At 47.7% G+C, this 20,716-nt stretch overlaps 1 protein-coding gene across 2 annotated transcripts in view; it reads right to left on the bottom strand.

The window, feature by feature from the left end:
• The window catches only part of PRPF6 (pre-mRNA processing factor 6), a 57,441-nt gene that overhangs the window by 16,912 nt on the left and 19,813 nt on the right, over nt 1-20,716 (bottom strand). For both annotated transcript variants that reach the window (XR_015555534.1, XM_004430172.3), the window contains exons 7-11: nt 14,367-14,461; nt 13,719-13,875; nt 12,713-12,875; nt 6,353-6,471; nt 5,140-5,358 (exon numbers count right to left, since the gene is read on the bottom strand). Coding sequence is in view for 1 of the 2 variants with exons in the window: in XM_004430172.3 (XP_004430229.1) it covers nt 5,140-5,358; nt 6,353-6,471; nt 12,713-12,875; nt 13,719-13,875; nt 14,367-14,461 (753 nt within the window). In the remaining variant the exon portion in view is untranslated. The remainder of the gene's footprint in view (nt 1-5,139; nt 5,359-6,352; nt 6,472-12,712; nt 12,876-13,718; nt 13,876-14,366; nt 14,462-20,716) is intronic.

Below are 20,716 nucleotides of genomic sequence, written 5' to 3' on the forward strand. Positions count from 1 at the left end.
TAAGTAAGCGTTGTGGGCAAACCAGAGATGCGTTTTGGACACACCAGGCTGTGGTGCTGCCACACGTTCCCGGGGGACGCCGGGCCACACGGGTGTGGATTCAGGGCTGTGGGGAGCACCCAGAGCAGAGTCCACATTTGGGGGTTCCTGGCACATAATCAACATTCTTAGCAACAAGGTGAGATGAGATCACCAAAGAGGTGAGCAGGGAAAAGTCTCCAAAAGGGACTTAGGGCCAAATAGGCAAGTTATTTAGAATGTGAGAAGAGAAGGAAAACCAGCAAGAGAGGCAGACAAGAGACCAGCGAGACAAAAAGAAACAAAGTATGTCAGTGTGTGTCCAAGTGATTCAAGGGCATGGGCTGCTGAGAGGACAAACCCCACAGACAGCTGGATCTGCCACCAAGGCTCCCCAGGTCTGCAGCAGCACCACGGGGTCAGAGCCTCACTGAGTGGGTTCCAGAAAGAATGGGAAGTGGAGAAGTAAGAAGGCAAGGATTAAATGATGCTTAGCAGAGAATCAGGTACACAGCAGGTGCTCAATAAATGATGACTGGCTCAGGAGGCAAAACATTCAGAAATTATAACGCTCTTTGCAGGACAACATGAAAAACTTACATATTAACCGTAAAATGACTGAATTGGTCTACATTCAAATCCTTTGCATTACATTCTAGTATAAGCAAGTAGTCATTGAAAACGAATTCTGAGGAAAAGTGAAGATGAATAAAAGTCTAGGTCATACTGTACTGGTTCTGCACACTGGCAGTCTTAGTGAAGGGTCTGCAGGATGGTGGTCTGAGAACTACCAAGGGGACAGGACACCTGCCATCACCTCCTGCAATCATCCTTCCTGACAAGATGAAAACGCAGGCTGGCAGAACAGACAGACTCACTATGGCCAAGGAAGTGCACCCCAAAAAGGGGCTTAGGAGTGGATGTCAACGCAGAGGGGCACTTCCAGGGGAACACAGAGGGCTCTTCCTCAGCTCCACTCTGTGTCACATGGTTACGAGGGCTCGAGGAAAACTGAGAAGGCACTCAGAGAGCTGGAGTACCGAGCCCTGCAGTGTGCAGTATCAGCCTCCAAAAAGCTCGCAGAGGATTAGACGAAACACTGACATGGCTAGCCAAGATCTTCCCTCCTGAAAACAGCCAGAAAACCTAGACAAAATTTATGAAACAGTGGCTGTCAAGACACTGGACATCGGTAACCAAGGGCCGTGAGAAGTGAGACGCAGAACAGTCAAGGGGAGCCCCATGTCTGCCCAGCTCACTGCCTGGAGATTCCAGGCTACAGCACAGGGGCACCCAAGAAGGGCCGCTAGAGGAGGCAGTGCTGAGAGGCCTGGCAGACCAAGGGGACAGAGCACAAGAGAGAGACCCCCAGATATCTGCTCTGCAGAGGGTCCCCTGCAAGCCTTCACTGAACAACAAGCAGTGCATGAGTGTTTGGAAAGAACCATCTGAAAGGATTAGCAGACTCAATCCTTGGAGCTCACACAGGGCCAGGAACAGCACCTGTTCCCAATAGCCAGACTGGAAACCCCCAAGAGACACAGGGCACTGAAAAGAATACAAAGAGAGGCCTCGTCTCCATAGGGAAATTAGCCCTGAACTGTCCCAAACTGATCACTGCTGAGTCCGACCTAGCAAAGTGTCAATGCAAGATCCAAAGGATCAAACGTCTCCAACAATGTAACTGCGTTCCAACACAAAAGTCCAGAATATTTATAGGAATGCAAAATATCCAGCACCCACTAAGGGAAAAATTCACAATATCCGGCAACAAATCAAAGATTACCAGGCATGCAAAGAAAACAGAAAAATGCAACTTATAATGAGGGGGAAAATATCTATCAAAATCAACCCAAAACCGACACAGGTATTAGAAGTAGCAGACAAGGACACTGAAACAATTATTATAACTATACTCCATATGTTCAAAATGTTCAGCAGAGACAGGAGACATGAAATAAAAAAAAAAAAAAAAAATTAAATTTCTAGAAATGAAAACTCCAAAATCAGAGATGAAAAATACCCTATGTGAGATAAACAGTAGATTAGACACTATAGAAGACTAGTGGAACCTTATGACAAAGCAACAGAAGCTATCTAAAATGAAACTGAGAGAACAAAAGAATAATTTGTTAAAAACTGACCAGAGCATCCATGAGCTATACAAGCTAACACCATATTCAATGGGAAAGACCAGACATTTTCCCCTAAAATCAGGAATAAGACAAAGACGTGGGCTCTGACCACGTATTCAACACTGTACTGGAGGTTCTAACTAGGGCAATTAGACAAGAAATAAAAGGCATCCAGATTGGAAAAGAAGTAAAACTGTATTTGCAGATGACATGATCTTGTATATAAAAAATCCTAGAGAATCCACTAAAACTATTACAATTTAATAAACTATTTCAGCAAGGTCACAGGACAAAAGCTCGATATTCAAAAATCAACTGTATTTCTATACACTAAGAATTAACAACCTGAAAATAAAATTAAGAAAAACTTTCATTTATAATAGCATCAAAAATAATAAAATAGGGCTGGCCCCGTGGCTTAGCGGTTAAGTGCGTGCGCTCCGCTGCTGGCGGCCCAGGTTCGGATCCCGGGCGCGCACTGACACACCGCTTCTCCGGCCATGCTGAGGCCGCGTCCCACATACAGCAACTAGAAGGATGTGCAACTATGACATACAACTATCTCCTGGGGCTTTGGGGGAAAAAATAAATAAATAAATAAAAATTACAAAAATAATAAAATACTTTGGAATACACAAAAGAAGTGCAATACTAGTATACTAAAATATTGCTGAAAATTTTTAAAAAGACCTAAATAAATGGAAAGACATCCATGTTCATGGACTGTAAGACTTACTATTGTTAGGATGCCAACACTCTCCAGATTAGATTCAGTGCAATCTCTATGAAAATCCCAGCTGGCTTTTTTGCAGAAACTGACAAATTGATCCTAAAACTCATGTGGAAACAAGAAAGAACCAAGCAAAGCTAAAACAATCATATAAAGAACAAAGGAGGGGGGCCGGCCCCGTGGCTTAGCGGTTAAGTGTGCACGCTCAGATTACTGGCGGCTCAGGTTCGGATCCCGGGTGCGCACCAACGCACCGCTTCTCCAGCCATGCTGAGGCCGCGTCCCGCATACAGCAACTAGAGGGATGTGCAACTGTGACATACAACTATCTACTGGGGCTTTGGGGGAAAAATAAATAAATAAAATTATTAAAAAAAAAAAAAAAAAAAAAAGAACAAAGGAGGAAGGAGGAGGACTCACACCTCCTGATTTCAAAGCTTACCACAAAGCTATGGTAATCAGAATAGTATGGTGCTCGCATAAATTCAGACACATAGTCCAACAGAACAGAACTGAGTCCAGAAAGCAACCTGCACATTGATGATTCACTGGTTCTCCACAATGATGCCAAGACCATTCAACAGTGGAAAGATACAGTGGTGCTGTAACAACTGGTCATGCACACGTAAAAGAATGAAGTCAGACCCCTACCTCACACCATATACAGAAATTAACTCAAATGGATCATAGACCTAAACAAATAAAAATCTTAGGGGCCGGCCTGGTGGCGTAGTGGTTAAGTTTGCGCACTCTGCTTCAGCAGCCCAGGGTTCACGGGTTCAGATCCCAAGCGCAGACCTACACACTGCTCATTGAGCCATGCTGTGGCAGCGTCCCACATATAAAACACAGGAGGACTGGCACAGATGTCAGCTCAGGGACAATCTGCCTCAAGCAAAAAGAGGAAGACTGGCAACAGATGTTAGCTCAGGGCCAATCTTCCTCACCAAAAAAAGAAAAAAAACAAAAACAAAAAAACCTTAGGAAATACAGGTGTAAGTCTTCATGGCCTTGGGTTAGGAAAGGTTTCTTACATATGACACCTAGTATGAGCAACAAAAGAAAAAAATAGGTAAATTGGACTGTGTCAAAATTAAAAACATCTGTGCCACAAGCAATATAATCAAGACAACCCACAGAATGGGAGCAAATATTTGCAAATCATATAGTCTGATAAGTGACTTGTATCCAGAATATATATATGAAGAATTCTTACAACTCAATAATAAAAAAATAGATAATAATAAGTAAGCAATAAGAATGCAATTTTAGGGCCGGCCCCGTGGCTTAGCGGTTAAGTGCGCGCGCTCCGCTACTGGCGGCCCAGGTTCAGATCTGGGCGCGCACCGACGCACCGCTTGTCCGGTCATGCTGAGGCCGAGTCCCACATACAGCAACTAGAAGGATGTGCAGCTATGACATACAACTATCTACTGGGGCTTTGGGGGAAAAATAAATAAATAAAATTATTAAAAAAAAAAGTTGGGGGGGCAGGCTCCAGGAGCAGGCACAGCATCAGCTGAGGCAGCCTCCTCAGGAGGAGGAGAAATGCCCTCACCAGCTACGTAGGCCTGGGGCAGCTCAGCTACAGACAGCTGGGGTCTTTCCAAGAACAGTAATTAGAATTGTGGCAGCAGGAGCACAGAGAAGGGAGGATGCAGGAGGTCTGGGGCTGTCTTCCAATGTTGAGGGGCAGGGGGTGAAGCAACGGGGCTTGCTTTGTAGGGCCCCTCCTGGCAGAATGAAGCAGACCAACATAAAGAAGCACGTTCCCCTAGGCTGACTACACAACAGGCTGGGCCTCCCAGGAGACAGAAAGCCCTTGCCCAGAGAGCTCACGCAGCAGAGCGGAAAGGAGGAGCGGGCACCCATCCTGGCGGCTGGGTTAGAAGACTTCAGAGACTCCACCAACCAGAGTGTACAGAAAAAGTTAAAAGACAGGAAAGAATGAAAGAAGCAATAAGACTGTCTTGTCATTCCCTTTCGATCACATTATTTTACTTGCAGAGTGGTGCAGTCCTACACGTCCTGAAAGTTCTTCAGCGTCCGAGCTCAAGATGTGCTCAGGGTCCTGACTCTACAAAAGGCAACGATGTGGTGTCATGAGGAGAGCCACCTGTGCCAGCATGGGAACTCTCAGGGACCATGCGGGAGCCCCTACCCTACGACGGATTGCAATGTGTAGGAGGACATCCGTTTTCAAAGCAGACACCATGGCACCTGACTGCTGTTGGCAGTCCTACCTGCCCACCTCACCTGGATCCACTGCTCACGGTTGATCTCCACACCATTGGCCCGCAGGGAGGTGATGGCTCGGTCAATGATCTTCTCCACCATCTGTGTGTTCCCGTTGGCCTCCTCCAGCTTGGCAGCCGTGATCCAGATGTGCCGGTCTGTGGGGATGTTCTCACGGGCCTTATTTAAGACCTTGCGCGCATTTTCATAGGTCTCCAGCCTCGCCAGAGCAAGCCAGAGCTGCAGGGACAGAGGACCAGAGAACAAGGACTGCACTCAGCGCAACCCGCCAGGCTAACCGCAAGCCGCCCTCAAATGGCCCGCCGCACCTCCACAAAATCCTTTCTAAAAGCTTTCAAGCACCACGTAAACAGAGCCAGTGAATGGGCACAGCAGCATTTTTTGCCTAGTCTGGTAACTGTTTCGTTACGCTTCTGACTAATTTAGTGACTCTCTGGTTAACGTGAAAGTTGACAGTCTCAGTCACACATTCCAAACGCTGGTTAAACATACACAGTGTGCCAGACCCGCCCCAGGTGTGGGGACAGCAGGTGAGCGAGATGTCACCGTTGCCTTCACGAGCTGAAGGACACATGGGTGCAGCCTTCTGGAGTTCTCATAATCCTGCTGTTGACTCTGCAACATTTTATCACCAAAAATGTGTATGGACTCTATTTATTTTTATGTAAATAAATTAAGATTAATTTTGTTTGGAGAATTTCACAATACCCCTTAGGATAATGAAAGACATACTGGATATCATAAAACCAAGACTAAAAATCACTGCACAGAATGTTGTGAAGAGAATGTTTAAAACTAAAGAAATCCAGCTTAGCTTTGAGGCAAAGAGCCAACCTCATGCTGGGCTGGCAGAAAGATACACCAGTATTTTCTATCACTCCCAACCCTTCAGGTCCCATTTACAAACTAAGCTGAATTAGAAGGACTGGCCTCCAAAAACCAGTGCTCAACACAGAATTCTCTGCAATGGTCAGGGACGAGCTAAGATTCTGTTCTGCACTTCCATCGGCACATGGAGCACAATAGACCACAGCCAGACTGACCACGCTGCTTGGCAGCTGTGTTACAGGGTGGCATCCTGTGACTTCACGCTGCCTTATAGTCCCAGGAATCACAGCCTCAGTGAGCTCAACGCTCAGCTGATGCCACTTCCAGATACTGAACTTGGCTCGGGCCTTGGCAAGGGTAGTGGACTAGAGCCTGGCAGACTCACCTCCACACTGGTGGGGCAGCACTCCACAGCTCGGCTGAGCATGATTCTAGCGTCTTCAGGCTCTTCCAGCTCAACAGCCGCCTTCCACAAGCGAACTGAGTTTGGAACATGCTCAAGGGCTGGGAGAGGTCAAACAAGAAACCAGGTCACAGAAAAAGGGAAGCGAAAGCAGGATGCTTGTGTCCGAGGATGCTGCAGCCAGCAGGGTCAGATGGCCTCTCCCCTGGGTGACAGGCCAGGATTGCAGGCCTACCCTTTAAACATGGGTCCTCTCAGGTCCAGGGCAGACACAAACGAGAGCAACGCAGCACATCTTGAAAAAGAAAGCAAGGGTGGGGCACAGCAGATGGCTGAGGGTGGCACAGAGCTGTGTCTCATCTCTAGTCTTTGTCACGCTTGAAAATCAACGTTAAAACAGAAAGCAACGCAGACACGAGAAGACAATCAGCCACACAGGAAGGGCTGGCCAGGCAACCTGTGAGTGTGAGTGAGTGCGTGTGCAGAAATCACGGGAAAAGGAAACAGAAACAACGCTGGGATCTGCGTCTGCCCAGGCTGGTGTGTGTCTGCAGGCCGCTGAGCTTGGGAACTCCTTCCTGGCCCCCAAGGAGCGCAAGGAGAACAGGGCACTGTGTGGCTACACCACGCTGACAGCAGTGCATGCACGGGCAGCTAGCACACGGAGTGACATCAGGAACGGGGACAGGCTCCCAGAAGAGGCATAATGCAGTCCAGAAACTCCAAACCTTTGTTTAAGCAGCAGAGCCCTTTCTTGAGATGGAATTTACCAAAAAGTCCAAAACAGAAGGCAGATAAACACAGAGCCCTGCAGTGTAAATGTTAGGGGAGGGCGAGGCCAAGCCCTCCAGTCAGCCGCCGGCGGGGTGACGGTAACCACACAAGCTTACAGGGAACATGACAACTCGGGCCACAGGAGGAAACCAGAACACCTCTAAGCTCCCAAAGGAGCTCTTGTTTCTTGAAAACGCATAGGCCAACCTTGCAGAAAACAGATCTAAGATTTAATGGTACAGAATTTGCAGACCCACAAAATTTCTCATGTGAAATGAGGGCACAGACTAGGGCCTTCTGGGGAACCCGGATGAAGCCAGGATGTGACCCCCTGAGCCTCCCTCACCAGCAGCAGCAGCTCACCTCACTGTCTGAGGAGATGGGGCTTCCCTCCTTTATAGGCCCTGTAAAAATAGAGGTGGCCTCTTCCCCTCTCCCATGGCCGAGCCAGAAAGCAGCCCACTCCAGGGTCACGGCATACCATGTCAGTCCCTGGCTGGCTGTCATTATGCTGGCAAACCGGAAGCAGAACGTACCCAAGATGCCCAGGACGAGTGGGCCAGGGAGGGGGGAGACACAGCCCACAAACCCCAGGAGCCTGCCCTCAGTGAATTTCGAAGGGTCCTCCAGTCCAGGGCTCACGGGGACCACCCCTCCGTGATGGAAAACAAGCTGCTGCTCCCGTACCACCTGCCACAGAAGACAATGCCCCGGCCTGGGCATTCAGGAACCACAGCACCTCGGAGGGGCCCCTCCACCTGTTTTCTGAGTGCCACAGGCTGCTTCTGACCCCACAGATCCAACTACACTTGGCTTACACATGCCAGCCAGGGGTGCTATAAGGAGCCCCTGGGAAGGCCCAGTAGGAGTCACAGAGGCCCTCAAAGGTTGTGGAACAAAGCTACTCTTTCCTGCAACCCCTGGCTGGCTGCTGAGCCCAGGCAGAGACCAAATACTAGGCTAAGGGACATGAAGTGACCGAGCAACCTGATTTACTCCCCGTGAACTGGGCACTATCTGACAGACCAAGCCACAAGCTGGGGAGAGGCACAGCAGCCTGCGGTCAGGTGGAATGGCACAGGAAAAGGGTGGAGCAAGGGCAGGTGCGGTACAGGTAAGCCGCCTGGGCCACGGGGCAGATGCCTCCCACACTGGCTGCTGATCAACCTCCTCCTCCCTCGGCCCACACTTACGGCCTCTGGGGAGTTCCTTAGGATCAGCGGACTGAGAAGGAAAAGCCCATCTTGGTTTACACATGGCTCTGCACAGTACGGAGCACTGACTGCCCTGACCCGGCCTCAGGTTATCACGTGATCCTCCACTTGGTCAACTGAAACTGCAGAAGATGGACCTACGCTGATTCATACAGCAGCTGAAGCTCTGACTGTGGTTCCAGGAACTGGAAGGAACCGGGTAGGAAGTTTGGAATTTTGGGGAAGAGATGTGCCATGGAATGATGGCAGAGCGACCCACGTGTGAAGGTATTTGTGCCCCACGTGAGTGCTCTCCAAGGCACTCACGCAGGGAGGCCTCACCATCACTGCACACAGGACCACATCCCACCACCCCGCCTGCTTCACGGGCTGTGCACAAGCACCATGGAGGCAGGACCACGGCCATTCAGGGTCCTTCCATACAGGCTCCCTCCCACAAGTGATCTGATGCTGCCTGCTGCCGAGCTGAGTCCCCTCCCAGAGAACTGTTCCCTGGTCAGCTACCAGACCAGGCTGATCTCCTGGACTAGTTCCATCTGGAGGGGCAGGAACTGATTCTTATTGGGATGGATTTGCCTTCCCTGCCTGCAGTGCTCTGCCAGCACCACCACCCATGGAGTTACCCATCACAGGTTCAACAAACTTACTTCACAGCAAAAGACATGCAGCAAAGGGCCTGAGCCCAGGCATTGCCTGGCATCTCCATATGCCTGTCATTCGGGCAGTGGCTCAGCAGAACAGCAGACGCCTACTAAGCACAAGGATTGGGCCTCGACCTTACAGGATGCAACAAGTGCTGTGACAGATGACCACCTGCAGTGGTGGTTCTCACAGAGCCAGAGCACACAGGTCTAGGAGGAAGCAGTGACATCCAAGCAGCTCCCTGGGGCTCTACGTCATAACCCACTGGGAAAGCCTGGTTTCCATCTCCATATCTTTGAACTCTGCTGTCAGGAGGCCTCATCCCAAGGGAGGATGTGTCCACTAAGGCACACGGCCATGGTTCTATGCACTGAAAGCTGAGGCAGTCTCCCATCTCTCTGGCCTCCTGGTGCCACTGGCTGGAGAGGTAAACTCTGACTCCCAAGGTGAGACTGAGTTGCTGCCGTGTACCAGGGGAGGGGAGACTGTGACTAGAGCCCAGAGGGTCCTGAGGCCTGGTTTAGTATTCCCATTTCCAAGAGTCAAAGTTAATGGGAAGGATAGCAGCCCAAGACAGCAAGATCACCAAGGATTTAGCCCTTTCAGGAATAAGTTTGGTCACCCATCTAGGGAAAGAACTCCGACCAGGTAAGGCACGAGCAGAGGGCCCATGCAGTGGAAGAAAGTCCTCACCTCCAGCCAGGTGACCAGGCAGAGTAACGAGAACACAGAACTGGACATCCGTTCCTCCTGCCTGTTCTCCATGCACATATTAACTATTCTCTTCTTTTCCTTCTCCTTATTTCATATACTCTGCCATCAAGACGTCTCATCCCAAGGGAGGATATGTCCACCAAGGCACACAGCCACGGTTCTACTGTACTGAAAGCTGAGGCAGTCATACTGCTGGAGGTGGACTTCACAATTCAGCTTCTAAGGTACAGACCATTCAGGTGGGACTGAACTCATAGAGTGGTTAACTTCAGCCAGAGTTGGCTACGACCCCAGGACTCTGTCTCCACACCTTGAGAGAGCACAGGAACTCCTCCACTGGCCTCTCATCAGCAGCCACAGGACTGGAGCTAAAGCCAACCACTGCCAACAGGTCCGCCTCTGGCCAAGGCACTTCCCAGAGACAAGCTACCATGCTGTGTTGAGGCTGCCTACAACCGGTGTAAGGGACAGCCCAGACAAGAAAAGAGCAGTCCGAACTAGTGATACCTGTTAGTAGAAGACGGGGCCACTGAGAGGCCGACGTGATCCCAAGCCCGTGGCCCTGTGGGGAGGACATTCAGGTGCTGTCCCTGTGCTCACAGTGACCCAATGGTGATGGCCGCTGGAGGCTGCCACGCTTTATGGACCAGAGTATATGGTTTCGGGGTCAAATACCTCCACTTGTATACGACTGCATTAATTAGTAGAGTAACATAGTGCTTCATACCTATCATGGTGAACTGAGGCAACAGGAAACAGCCAACGGCCCGGCCCCCAGGGCACAAGGCTTCCAGGCCCAGATGTGCCCTTACAAATGAGGACACTGCAGCTCAAAGATCAAGCACCACACCCAAGGTCATTCAGCCTCCTCAGGCCTCAGACTAGCATTCACGCTCAAGTTCTCCCAACAAAGGACTAGCCGTCAGCTGCGTCCCAGAGCTCACACTGTGAGAGGGCTGGGTGGTGTCCTAAGTGTCCTAAGACACTGATGGAAGTAGCTGTTATCTTAGTTGTCAAAAATCAGACCCTTCAAGCAGTGACAAGTGTTCAAGAGCTAAATGAAGCAGCACCCAGCTCTAACCCCAGGCACCCGGAAAAAGAATGCTGCTTTTGGAAATACTGTAAGGATGGGGGCAGGCCAGGACCAGGACCAGGACCAGGGAGCAGAGGCAGAGGCCAGCTTGAAAATTCCATGTTCTTTCCACCTTAGTGAAGCTTCTCTGCCTGAGAGAAAGCAGAGCTAGGAGGCCTGCTCACCTCAAGGTCCAGGACGGCCTGGAAACGCAATCACTCAACACTCCCTACAGGCCCCAGCTCCATGCCTGCTCCCTTCTCCAAATGTGAAGCCAACTGGAAATGAACTCAAGTAATCTGGTGGTGAACAGGGAGAGGCCACAAAGACATTCTGACCATTCATCACGCCGTGTCAGGGGAAAATCAGTAGAGCTTTCCTAAATAAATAATGCTAATTATCCAGAGTTTAATGTGTTTCTCATTACAGAACTATTTTCCTGGCTGAAAAAGATCAGTCGATTTCTATAAACCAAGACTGGTGCAAACTTTCTGCTCCCAGCCTCTTCAGACTAGCTCTGAACATTTAATGGGTAGTGGGGCTCCAAGCAAGAAACCAGACCCAAGAGAGGAAAACACACTTGAAAGCACAGACACAGGCACGCAGTCAGGGTCAGACACCAGGTGGACACCACCTGGCCTCTGTCACACACAGACAGCAAAGACTCACAAACTGTGAGATAGTACCCGCACAGCCTGGCGTTACACCCCTCTGTCTAACAGTTCACTCAGACACACATCTTAGAAACAAGAGCTAGAAACCTCTCGCTGAAAGCTGCCCTCGATTCCACAGAACACACTTATTCTACCACACTCCAAATGCAGGGAGAAGAAGCCACCGGCACAGGTTTACTCCACGTCAGCCTCCTGAGCAGCATCTGCTCTGGAACAGAGATCAAAGCAGCATCTACCAGACAGTTCTGGTGAAGGGAGAAATACTGTCCCTGTTATCAATCCTGCAATAATGAAAAACAAACTGCCCACAAAAGCTCCATCTCGGCAGTGATTCCTGGATGGAATCAGTTTCCCTGGCATGCAAACCGCCCACCGTGACTCAAGCCGATGGCACACACTACCTTGCTTAAAACACTCGGCAGGAAAGTGAGGTGCTGCCAACACGCTGCCTCGCAGGAGTTTTATGAGACAAGAAGGAGTTCAATTAACGTACAGCACTGGTGTGACCACACAGTTGGTTCAGACTTAAAGCAAGTGGCAGACTTCTACCTGCGGGAGCATCAGGCTCCTAGCAGACGGAAGAAAGACTAGCACCCACGAGCCTGCTTCATGCTGGCTCAGCTCCACCCCTCACACACACCACCTCATCGAGCCCTAAAAAGCAGGTTCTGAACAAATGTTGTTCTCATCTTGTAGATGGGAAAACCTGGGCCACAGAGCGATTGCCCAACTCACTCAAGGTGACACAGCAGGAAAAGGCAGGAATGAGATCTAAAGCTGAGCCCCTCAGCCAAGGTGGAAACTCCTCCCACAGAGGGTCCCAGGGCAGAGGCAACTCACTGCAGAAAAAGGCCTGGAAAACGTCACCCGTTCTTTGACCACTGCCACTAAAGCCTGAGCAAAGCAGCAGAAAAGCTGCTCTAAAAAAAAAAAAAAAAAAAAGGGCCGGCCCTGTGGCTTAGCGGTTAAGTGCATGCACTCTGATGCAGGCGGCCCAGGTTCAGATCCCGGGCGCGCACAGACGCACTGCTTCTCTGGCCATGCTGAGGCCGCGTCCCACGTACAGCAACTAGAAGAATGTGCAACTATGACTTACAACTATCGCCTGGGGCTTTAGGGGAAAAAAAAAAAAAAGAAAAGCTGCTCTCCAAGAGCACGGGCACCAGGATGAAGAAGGCAGCAGCTGTTTCATGTGGACAACAGCCCCAAGTGCAGGCACACCTGCCCCGATGGGCAACCCTGGGAGGCTCACCTTTCCGAAGAACCCGTTTCTTGGCTCGAACGTCTGTTTCCAGCTCTGCTGCTCTGATGTAAATCCTAACAGACTGTGGGAGGTGACGAACAGCTTGGGCCACCACGGCCTTGGCTGTGTCCCCAGGCTGCAACCTGGCTGCTTCTAGCCAGACATCTTCACTCTGTGGGGCAAAAGAACAATAAGTGTACATGCAGGCTGGAAGCCACAACAGAGCAGCAGGCACCCCCAGAAGTGCAGGCACAAGCCTCAGGAACAGGAGGGGCTGGGCTCATCAGACCCACGGGGCCCCCAGGGTTTACAACCAAACAAAAGTCCATCAGCTTGGCCTTAAACACACCTGCACCACAGACCCCTATAACAGCAGTGCTTGGGCACGTGGCTACAGCACGTCTGTGTCCGAGTGGGGAAGACATGCAACAACACTATGAGAAAAGAACAGTTTGTCCTGCAAGATAATAAGTCAATCCATGGGCAAAGTGAAAACATACAGGCAGGTGGGCACGTATTTGCCTGGAAAGTTCCGATTTATGCCTAATGTCCTGGGGTAAGTATTCATAGAGCTGCTTTCACTGTCAAGGGTACCCTAGTCTGTACAATACGTGTATGATCACTTAGAGGGTCTCACAGGACTTTTTAAAGCTTGTCTATCACTCCACCTCCAAAAGTAAGTGCTGGAATATTCTCTCAGGAGTTAGCATTCATCGTCAGGTCTCTCACATCAGGAGGGGTGGAAGAGCTGACCACTGTGGCCCTTTCTAGGTAAGGTCATCCTGCCACTCAGCTAATGGTGGGTGGGCCTGCAGTCCAAGGGAAAACAAACAGGGGAAACCCTCCCGCTTTTCACCTCGTCCCCCACACCTGTCCTACTGTCGCCCGTCTAGACGCCAAAAGGCAGGCAGTCTCCCCCTCACTCAGGTTTACTCCCACAGGTGTCCTGGGTGGTAGAGACACCAAGAGTCCAGCCAGGGCTGGCATCATGCAGCCTCCCAGGAAAATGTCTTACCTTGGGGCACATCTCCGTCCCCTTCATGATAAGGTTTCGAGCCACTTGTAGCTTCCCAGTGACTTCTTCCAGGCGAGCTGATGCAATCCAGGCTGGTGGGTGATGAGGGTTTGTCTCCCGAACAGACTTGAGGAGCAGTCGTGCCTTCTTGATATCACTAGAAGGGCAAGAATCAGGCCACAGGATCAGGCCACCACACTGCCGAGGGTGTGCCCAAGCCCAGAAAGAAGGCGCCACTGCACAGATACAATGTATGAACTGTCCAATCTGACGTCCCAAGTGATATAATCAACTCAAAACTCTAGTCAGCACCGTTCCGAGCCTGCTTAGCATCCACGCAAAGAGGCTCTGAGCACCTCTTCAGGAGCCAGGAGCAGAGCACTGAGGTCAAGGCTAGAGGCATGCGACATGATTAGCAAGCTGCTTTCTAGCTCAGCATGTGCACAGATTTGAAATATTATTTGTAACACATTTAAGGTCCACAATGAATTGATACAGATATATTTTAAACAGAAAATCTAACTACTCCACTGTATATTCCTTAGAACATCCACATCCTATTTTGACTGCATATTTTTCAAATAAAATCCAAAACATTCTAGACAACCTGAGTCCCACCCCAACCCACCAGTTCCGCAGAGCACTCACTTAATGTCCCCTCCATGGGTCGGGATCATGGAATTTAAATCCGTCAGATAGCCTTTGGGGTCAACCACAGTCTGTCCACTCACCGAGTCAGACACCTGCAAGACAGGCCAAGCCAAGTTGCTGAGATGGGGCAAGGAAGGCCCAAAACAAAGGACTCAGGGGGTCCCTGGAACCTCTCACAGTCCTGATGACCAGCAGATGTGGAAACTTTAAAAGTAGGAAAACAACCTTAACTCAAACAACAGTTTGTGATGATGATAAACAAATTTCATCTACATGGAACAAAGATTTATATAAAAAAATAATGAAACCATAAAAGTCCCAGGAAAAAAACCCTAACTGAATATAAGAAAGGTCTATCTAAGGGGCCGGCCCCATGGCGTAGCGGTTAAGCGTACGTGCTCCTCTGCTGGCGGCCCGGGTTCGGATCCCAGGCGCGCATCAACACACTGCTTCTCAGGCCATGCTGTGGCAGCATCCCATATAAAGTAGAGCAGGATGGGCACGGATGTTAGCCCAGGGCCAGTCCTTCTCAGCAAAAAGAGAAGGAATGGCATGGATGTTAGCTCAGGGCAGATCTTGCTCACAAAAAAAAAAAAAAAGAAAGAAAGAAAGGTCTATCTAAGAACGAGTGAAACTCAGAAGTAAAGTAAACCCATCAAGTAAAAGATTCATTATTTCAACTACTTTCTTTAAATCTGCATATAGCAGATCATTATACCTAGTTGTGAGTCTCAAAATTATCACAATAAACAACACAAAACCCGAGTAAAAATTGGGAAAAGGGTCCTAGCTAATGCAGCAAGACCAGAAAAGGATGGAGCTCTTTGTTCACAGATGACTTGATTGTCTACGTAGAAAATCTAAAAGAATCAACAAAAAAAGCTCCCAAAACTAATAAGCAACTACAGCAAGGTTGCAGAATACAAGGTTAATGTATAAAAGTCAATTGCTTTCCTATATGCCTGCAAGAAACAAATGGAATAAAAAACACAATAACATTTACATTAGCACCCAAAGATGTGAAATACTTAGGTATTAATCTAACAAAGACACACAGGATCTATATGAGGAAGAATATAAGACTCTGAGGAAAAAAATCAAAGAACTAAATAAATGGAGAGAGATTCCATATTCATGGATAGGAAGACTCAACATTGTCAAGACATCAGTTCTTCCCAACTTGATCTATAGATTCAACACAGTCCCAACCAAAATCCCAGCAAGTTATTTTGTGGATATTGAGAAACTGATTTTAAAATGTATATGGAGAGATAAAAGACCCAGAATAGGCAACACAATACTGAAACAGAAGAACAAATTTAGAGGACTGACCCTACCCAACTTCAAGATTTAATATAAAGCTACAATAATCAAGACAGTGTGGTACTGGTGAAAGAACAGACAAACAGATCAATGGCTCAGAATATAGAGCCCAGAAATAGAGCCACATAAATATAGTCAACTGGTCTTTGACAAAGGAGCAAAGGCAATACAATAGAGCAAAGACAGTCTCTTCAACAAATGGTGCTGGAACAAATGGACGTCCAAAGCAGAAAAATCAATCCAGACACAGACTACACCCTTCATAAAAATTAACTCAAAGTGAATCAAGGACCTAAATACAAAATGCAAAACTTAAAACTCCTAGGCGATAACATAGGAGAAAATCTAGATGACCTGGGGTTTGGTGATAGCTTTTTAGATATAACATCAAAGGCACGATCCATGAAAGAAAGAACTGATAAACTGGACTTCATTAAAATTTAAAATTTCTGCCTGTGAAAGACACTGTCAAGAGAATGAAAAGACAAGTACGGTGACAGATAAAAACTAGACTATTGGTGACGTCAGCATCAAGGTGGAGTGAGCTCTTCCCTTAGTCTTTCCCCGCTAAGATAGAAGGAAAAGGACATTCATAACCCAACAGAGGACATTCACACAACACAGCAGACACCTGAGAGAGACACGCAGCCGTACGTCTGAAGGTGGGGGTGCTGGACCCACCGGAGGCAGTGGAAGGAGGTAAATGGATCTCCTCCCCCTTCCCCAGTAGCAGTGGGCAGTGATCTAGCGCGGCCGGCAAGCAGCTCTGAGAGGAGAAGGAGGAAAAGGCAGCCCTCCATGGGAATGCTTTCGCTCTGAGAGTTGGCTCCAGCCTGTGGGAATGCTCCACGCCGATGTGGCTGAGCAACCGCAGGGGCCTCCCCACCAAGCCGAGCAGCGCAGGCGGGAAGACAGTGAGTGCAGAGCAGGAGCTCGGGTGGGAAACGTGCCCCGCCCCCATCCACCTGGCGCATCACCTCAGCTGGTCGGCCAGGGCAGCGGATCCCCAGGGCACCTGCGCCAGTGTGTGTAAGGCAGGGGCAGCCAGCAGGCAAACGCAGACAGGGCCTGTCGGCCTAGCCTCCAGTGGACGGACACAACTTCCGGGGGTCTTGGTGAGCTCAGAAAACACAGCTCCTGCCCACCTCGTTGGTGGCAGGTGGAATCTGTGACCAGATACTACCACTATGCGACGGTAAAAGTCCACCCCATCAAACACTCCAGACCAGAAGGAAAATGACAAGCACCCAGACACCACTCCTGAACTCACAGACATTTACAATCTAAATGACAAAGAATTCAAAATAGTTATCATAAAGAAACTCAACGAGTCACAAGAAAACTCAGAAAGACAGTTTAATGAACTCAGGAATAAAATTAATGAGCAGAAGGAACTCTTCACAAAACATATTGAAACTATAAAAAAAAATAAAAAATGTTGGGGGGGTCCAGCCCAGTGGCGTAGTGGTTAAGTGCATGTGCTCTGCCGCGGCAGCCCAAGGTTCAGATCCTGGGCGCACACCGAAACACTGCTTGTCAAGCCATGCTGTGGTGGCATCCCATATAAAGTAGAGGAAGGTGGGCACAGATGTTAGCCCAGGGCCAATCTTCCTCACCAAAAAGAGGAGGACTAGCAACAGACGTTAGCTCAGGGCTAATCTTCCTCACACACACACACAAAAAAATGTTGGAGGGGCTGGCCCCGTGGCCAAGTGGTTTTAAGTTCCACAGGCTCCACGTTGGCTGCCCACGGTTCACGGGTTCAGACCCTGAGTCCAGACCTACTCCACTCGTCAGCCATTCTGTGGAGGCATCCCACCTAAAAACACAGAAAGACTGGCACAGATGTTAGCTCAGGGCTAATCTTCCTCAAGCACAAAAAAAAAAAAAGGGGAAGATTGGCAACAGATGTTAGCTTAGGGCAAATCTTCCTCACCAAAAAACAAACCAAAAAAAACATTGGAGATGAAGAACAAATGAATGAGATTAAAAAAAATCTGGAATCCTTAAAAAACAGAGCTGATAATATGGAGGACAGAATTAGTAATTCAGAGGACAGAAATATAGAAATGCTTCAAGTGGAGGAGGAGAGAGAATTAAGACTAAAAAAATGAAGAAATTCTCTGAGAAATATCCAACTCAATTAGGAATGCAACATAAGGATTATAGGTATTCCAGAGGGAGAAGGGAAGGAAAAAGGAACACAGAGCTTGTTCAAAGAAATAACAGCTGAAAACATCCCAAACCTGGGGAAGGAGCTGGAATTACATGTAGATGAAGCTAATAGAACTCCTAATTACATCAATATAAAAAGACCTTCTCCAAGGCATATATTAGTAAAACTGGCAAAAGTCAATGACAAAGAAACAATATTAACAGGAGCAAGGCAGAAGAAAATAACCTACAAAGGAACCCCTATCAGGCTTTCAGCGGATTTCTTAGAAGAAAACTTAGGGGCCAGGGCCAGCCCCGTGGCTTAGTGGTTAAGTGCGTGCGCTCCGCTACTGGCGGCCCGGGTTCGGATCCCGGGCGCGCACTGACGCACTGCTTCTCTGGCCATGCTGAGGCCGGGTCCCACGTACAGCAACTAGAAGGATGTGCAGCTATAACATACAACTATCTACTGGGGCTTTGGGGGAAAAAATAAATAAATAAAATTATAAAAAAAAAGAAAACTTAGGGGCTGGCCCAGTGGCATAGCCGTTAAGTGCGCGCACTTCGCTTCAGCAGCCCAAGGGTTCACAGGTTCGGTTCCCGGGCGCACACCGACGTACCACCTGTCAAGCCATGCTGTGGCAGTGTTTCAAATAAAGTAGAGGAAGATGGCCACGGATGTTAGCCCAGGGCCAATCTTCCTCAGCAAAAAGAGGAAGATTGGCAATGGATGTTAGCCCAGTGCTGATCTTCCTCACAAAAAAAAAAAAGAAACCTTAAAGGTCAGGAGAGAATGGAATGATACATTCTAAATACTGAAAGACAAAAACTTTCAGCCAAGAATACTCTATCCAGTGAAACTATCCTTCAGATACAATGGAGAAATAAAAACTTTCCCAGATATCAAAAGCTGAGGGAGTTCATCAACACAAGACCACACCCCCTCCACAAGAAATGATCAAGAAGGCCCTTGTACCTGAAAAAAAAAGAAAGGGTTTACAAAGCCTTGAGCACGGAGATAAATAGACAAAATCAGAAAATTGCAGCTCTCTATCAGAACAGGTAGCAAACAATTATAACATTAAAGATAAAGGGAGGGAAACCATCAAAAATAACTGTAATCACTTCACTTAATCACAACACAAAATGGAATAAGCTGTGACAACAATAACTTAGATGGGGAAGAGGAAAGGCATGGAACCTGCTTAGACAAAGAAAATAAGAAGCTATCTTAAAAATGGACTATCTCATCTACAAGATCTTTTTTTTTTTAAGCCCCAGTAGGTAGTTGTATGTCACAGTTGCACATCCTTCTAGTTGCTGCATGTGGGATGCGGCCCCAGCATGGCCGGAGAAGCGGTGCGTCGGTGCGCTCCCAGGATCCAAACCCAGGCCACCAGCAGCGGAGCACACGCACCTAACCGCTAAGCCACGGGGCCGGCCCTACAAGATCTTTTATACAAACCTCACGGTAACCACTAAACAAAAAATCAGAACAGAAACACAAATGATAAATAAGGAGAAAACCATCAAAGAGAATCACCAAACTCAATTGGCAGTCCGAAATACATGGGACGAGAAATAAGGGAAAAACAGAACAACCAGAAAACAAGTGATAAAATGGCAGCATTAAGCCCTCATATATCAATAATTACTCTAAATGTAAATGGATTGAATTCTCCAATCAAAAGACACAGAGTGGTTGGATGGATTAAAACACAAGATCCAACAATATGCTGCCTCCAGGAAACACATCTCAGCTCGAAAGACAAACACAGGCTCAGAGTGAAGGGATGGAAGACAATACTCTAAGCTAACGGCAAACAAAAGAAAGCAGGTGTTGCCATACTTGTATCAGACAAAGCAGACTTCAAGATAAAACAGGTAATGAGAGACAAGAGGGGCAATAGATAACAATAAAAGGGACACCCCACCAAGGGGATATAACACTTATAAATAGATATGCACCTAACACAGGAGCGCCAAAGTACATAAAGCAACTATTAATAAACCTAAAAGGAGAAATTAACAGCAACACAATAATAGTAGGAGACCTCAACACCCCACTTACATCAATGGATAGATCACCCAGACAGAAAGTCAACAAGGAAATAGTGGAATTAAATGAAAAACTAGACAAGATGGACTTAATAGATATATATAGAACACTCCATCCAAAAACAGCAGAGTACACATTCTTCTCAAGCGCACATGGAACATCCTCAAGGACAGACCACGTGTTGGGAAACAAGGCAAGCCTCCATAAATTTAAGAAGACTGAAATCATATCACGCATCTTTTCCAATCATAACGCTATGAAACTAGAAATTAACTACAAGAAAAAGCTGGGAAAATGACAAATATGTGGACACTAAACAACACGCTACTTAACAACCAATGAATCAATGAAGAAATTAAAAGAGAAATCAAAAACTATCTGGAGAGAAATGACAATGAAAATACATCATACCAACTCATATGGGATGCAGCAAAATTGATCCTAAGAGGGAAATTCAAAGCAATACAGGCCCACCTTAACAAACAAGAAAAATCTCAAGTAAGTAATCTTAAACTACACCTAACAGAATTAGAAAAAGAAGAACAAACAAAGCACAAAGTCAGCAGAAGGAGGGAAATAATAAAAATTAGAGCAGAAATAAATGAAATAGAAACCAAAAAAACAGTAGAAAGGATCAATGAAACTAAGAGCTGGTTCTTTGAGAAGATAAAATTGACAAACCCTTAGCCAGACTCACTAAGAGAAAAAGAGAGAAGGCTCCAATAAATAAAACTAGAAATGAAATAAGAGAAATTACAACGGATACCACAGAAAAACAAAGGATTATAAGAGAATATTACAAAAAACTATA

Source organism: Ceratotherium simum, chromosome 21 (genome assembly GCF_057802395.1).
Source record: "Ceratotherium simum simum isolate JZ-2026a chromosome 21, ASM5780239v1, whole genome shotgun sequence".
Lineage (NCBI taxonomy): Eukaryota > Metazoa > Chordata > Mammalia > Perissodactyla > Rhinocerotidae > Ceratotherium > Ceratotherium simum.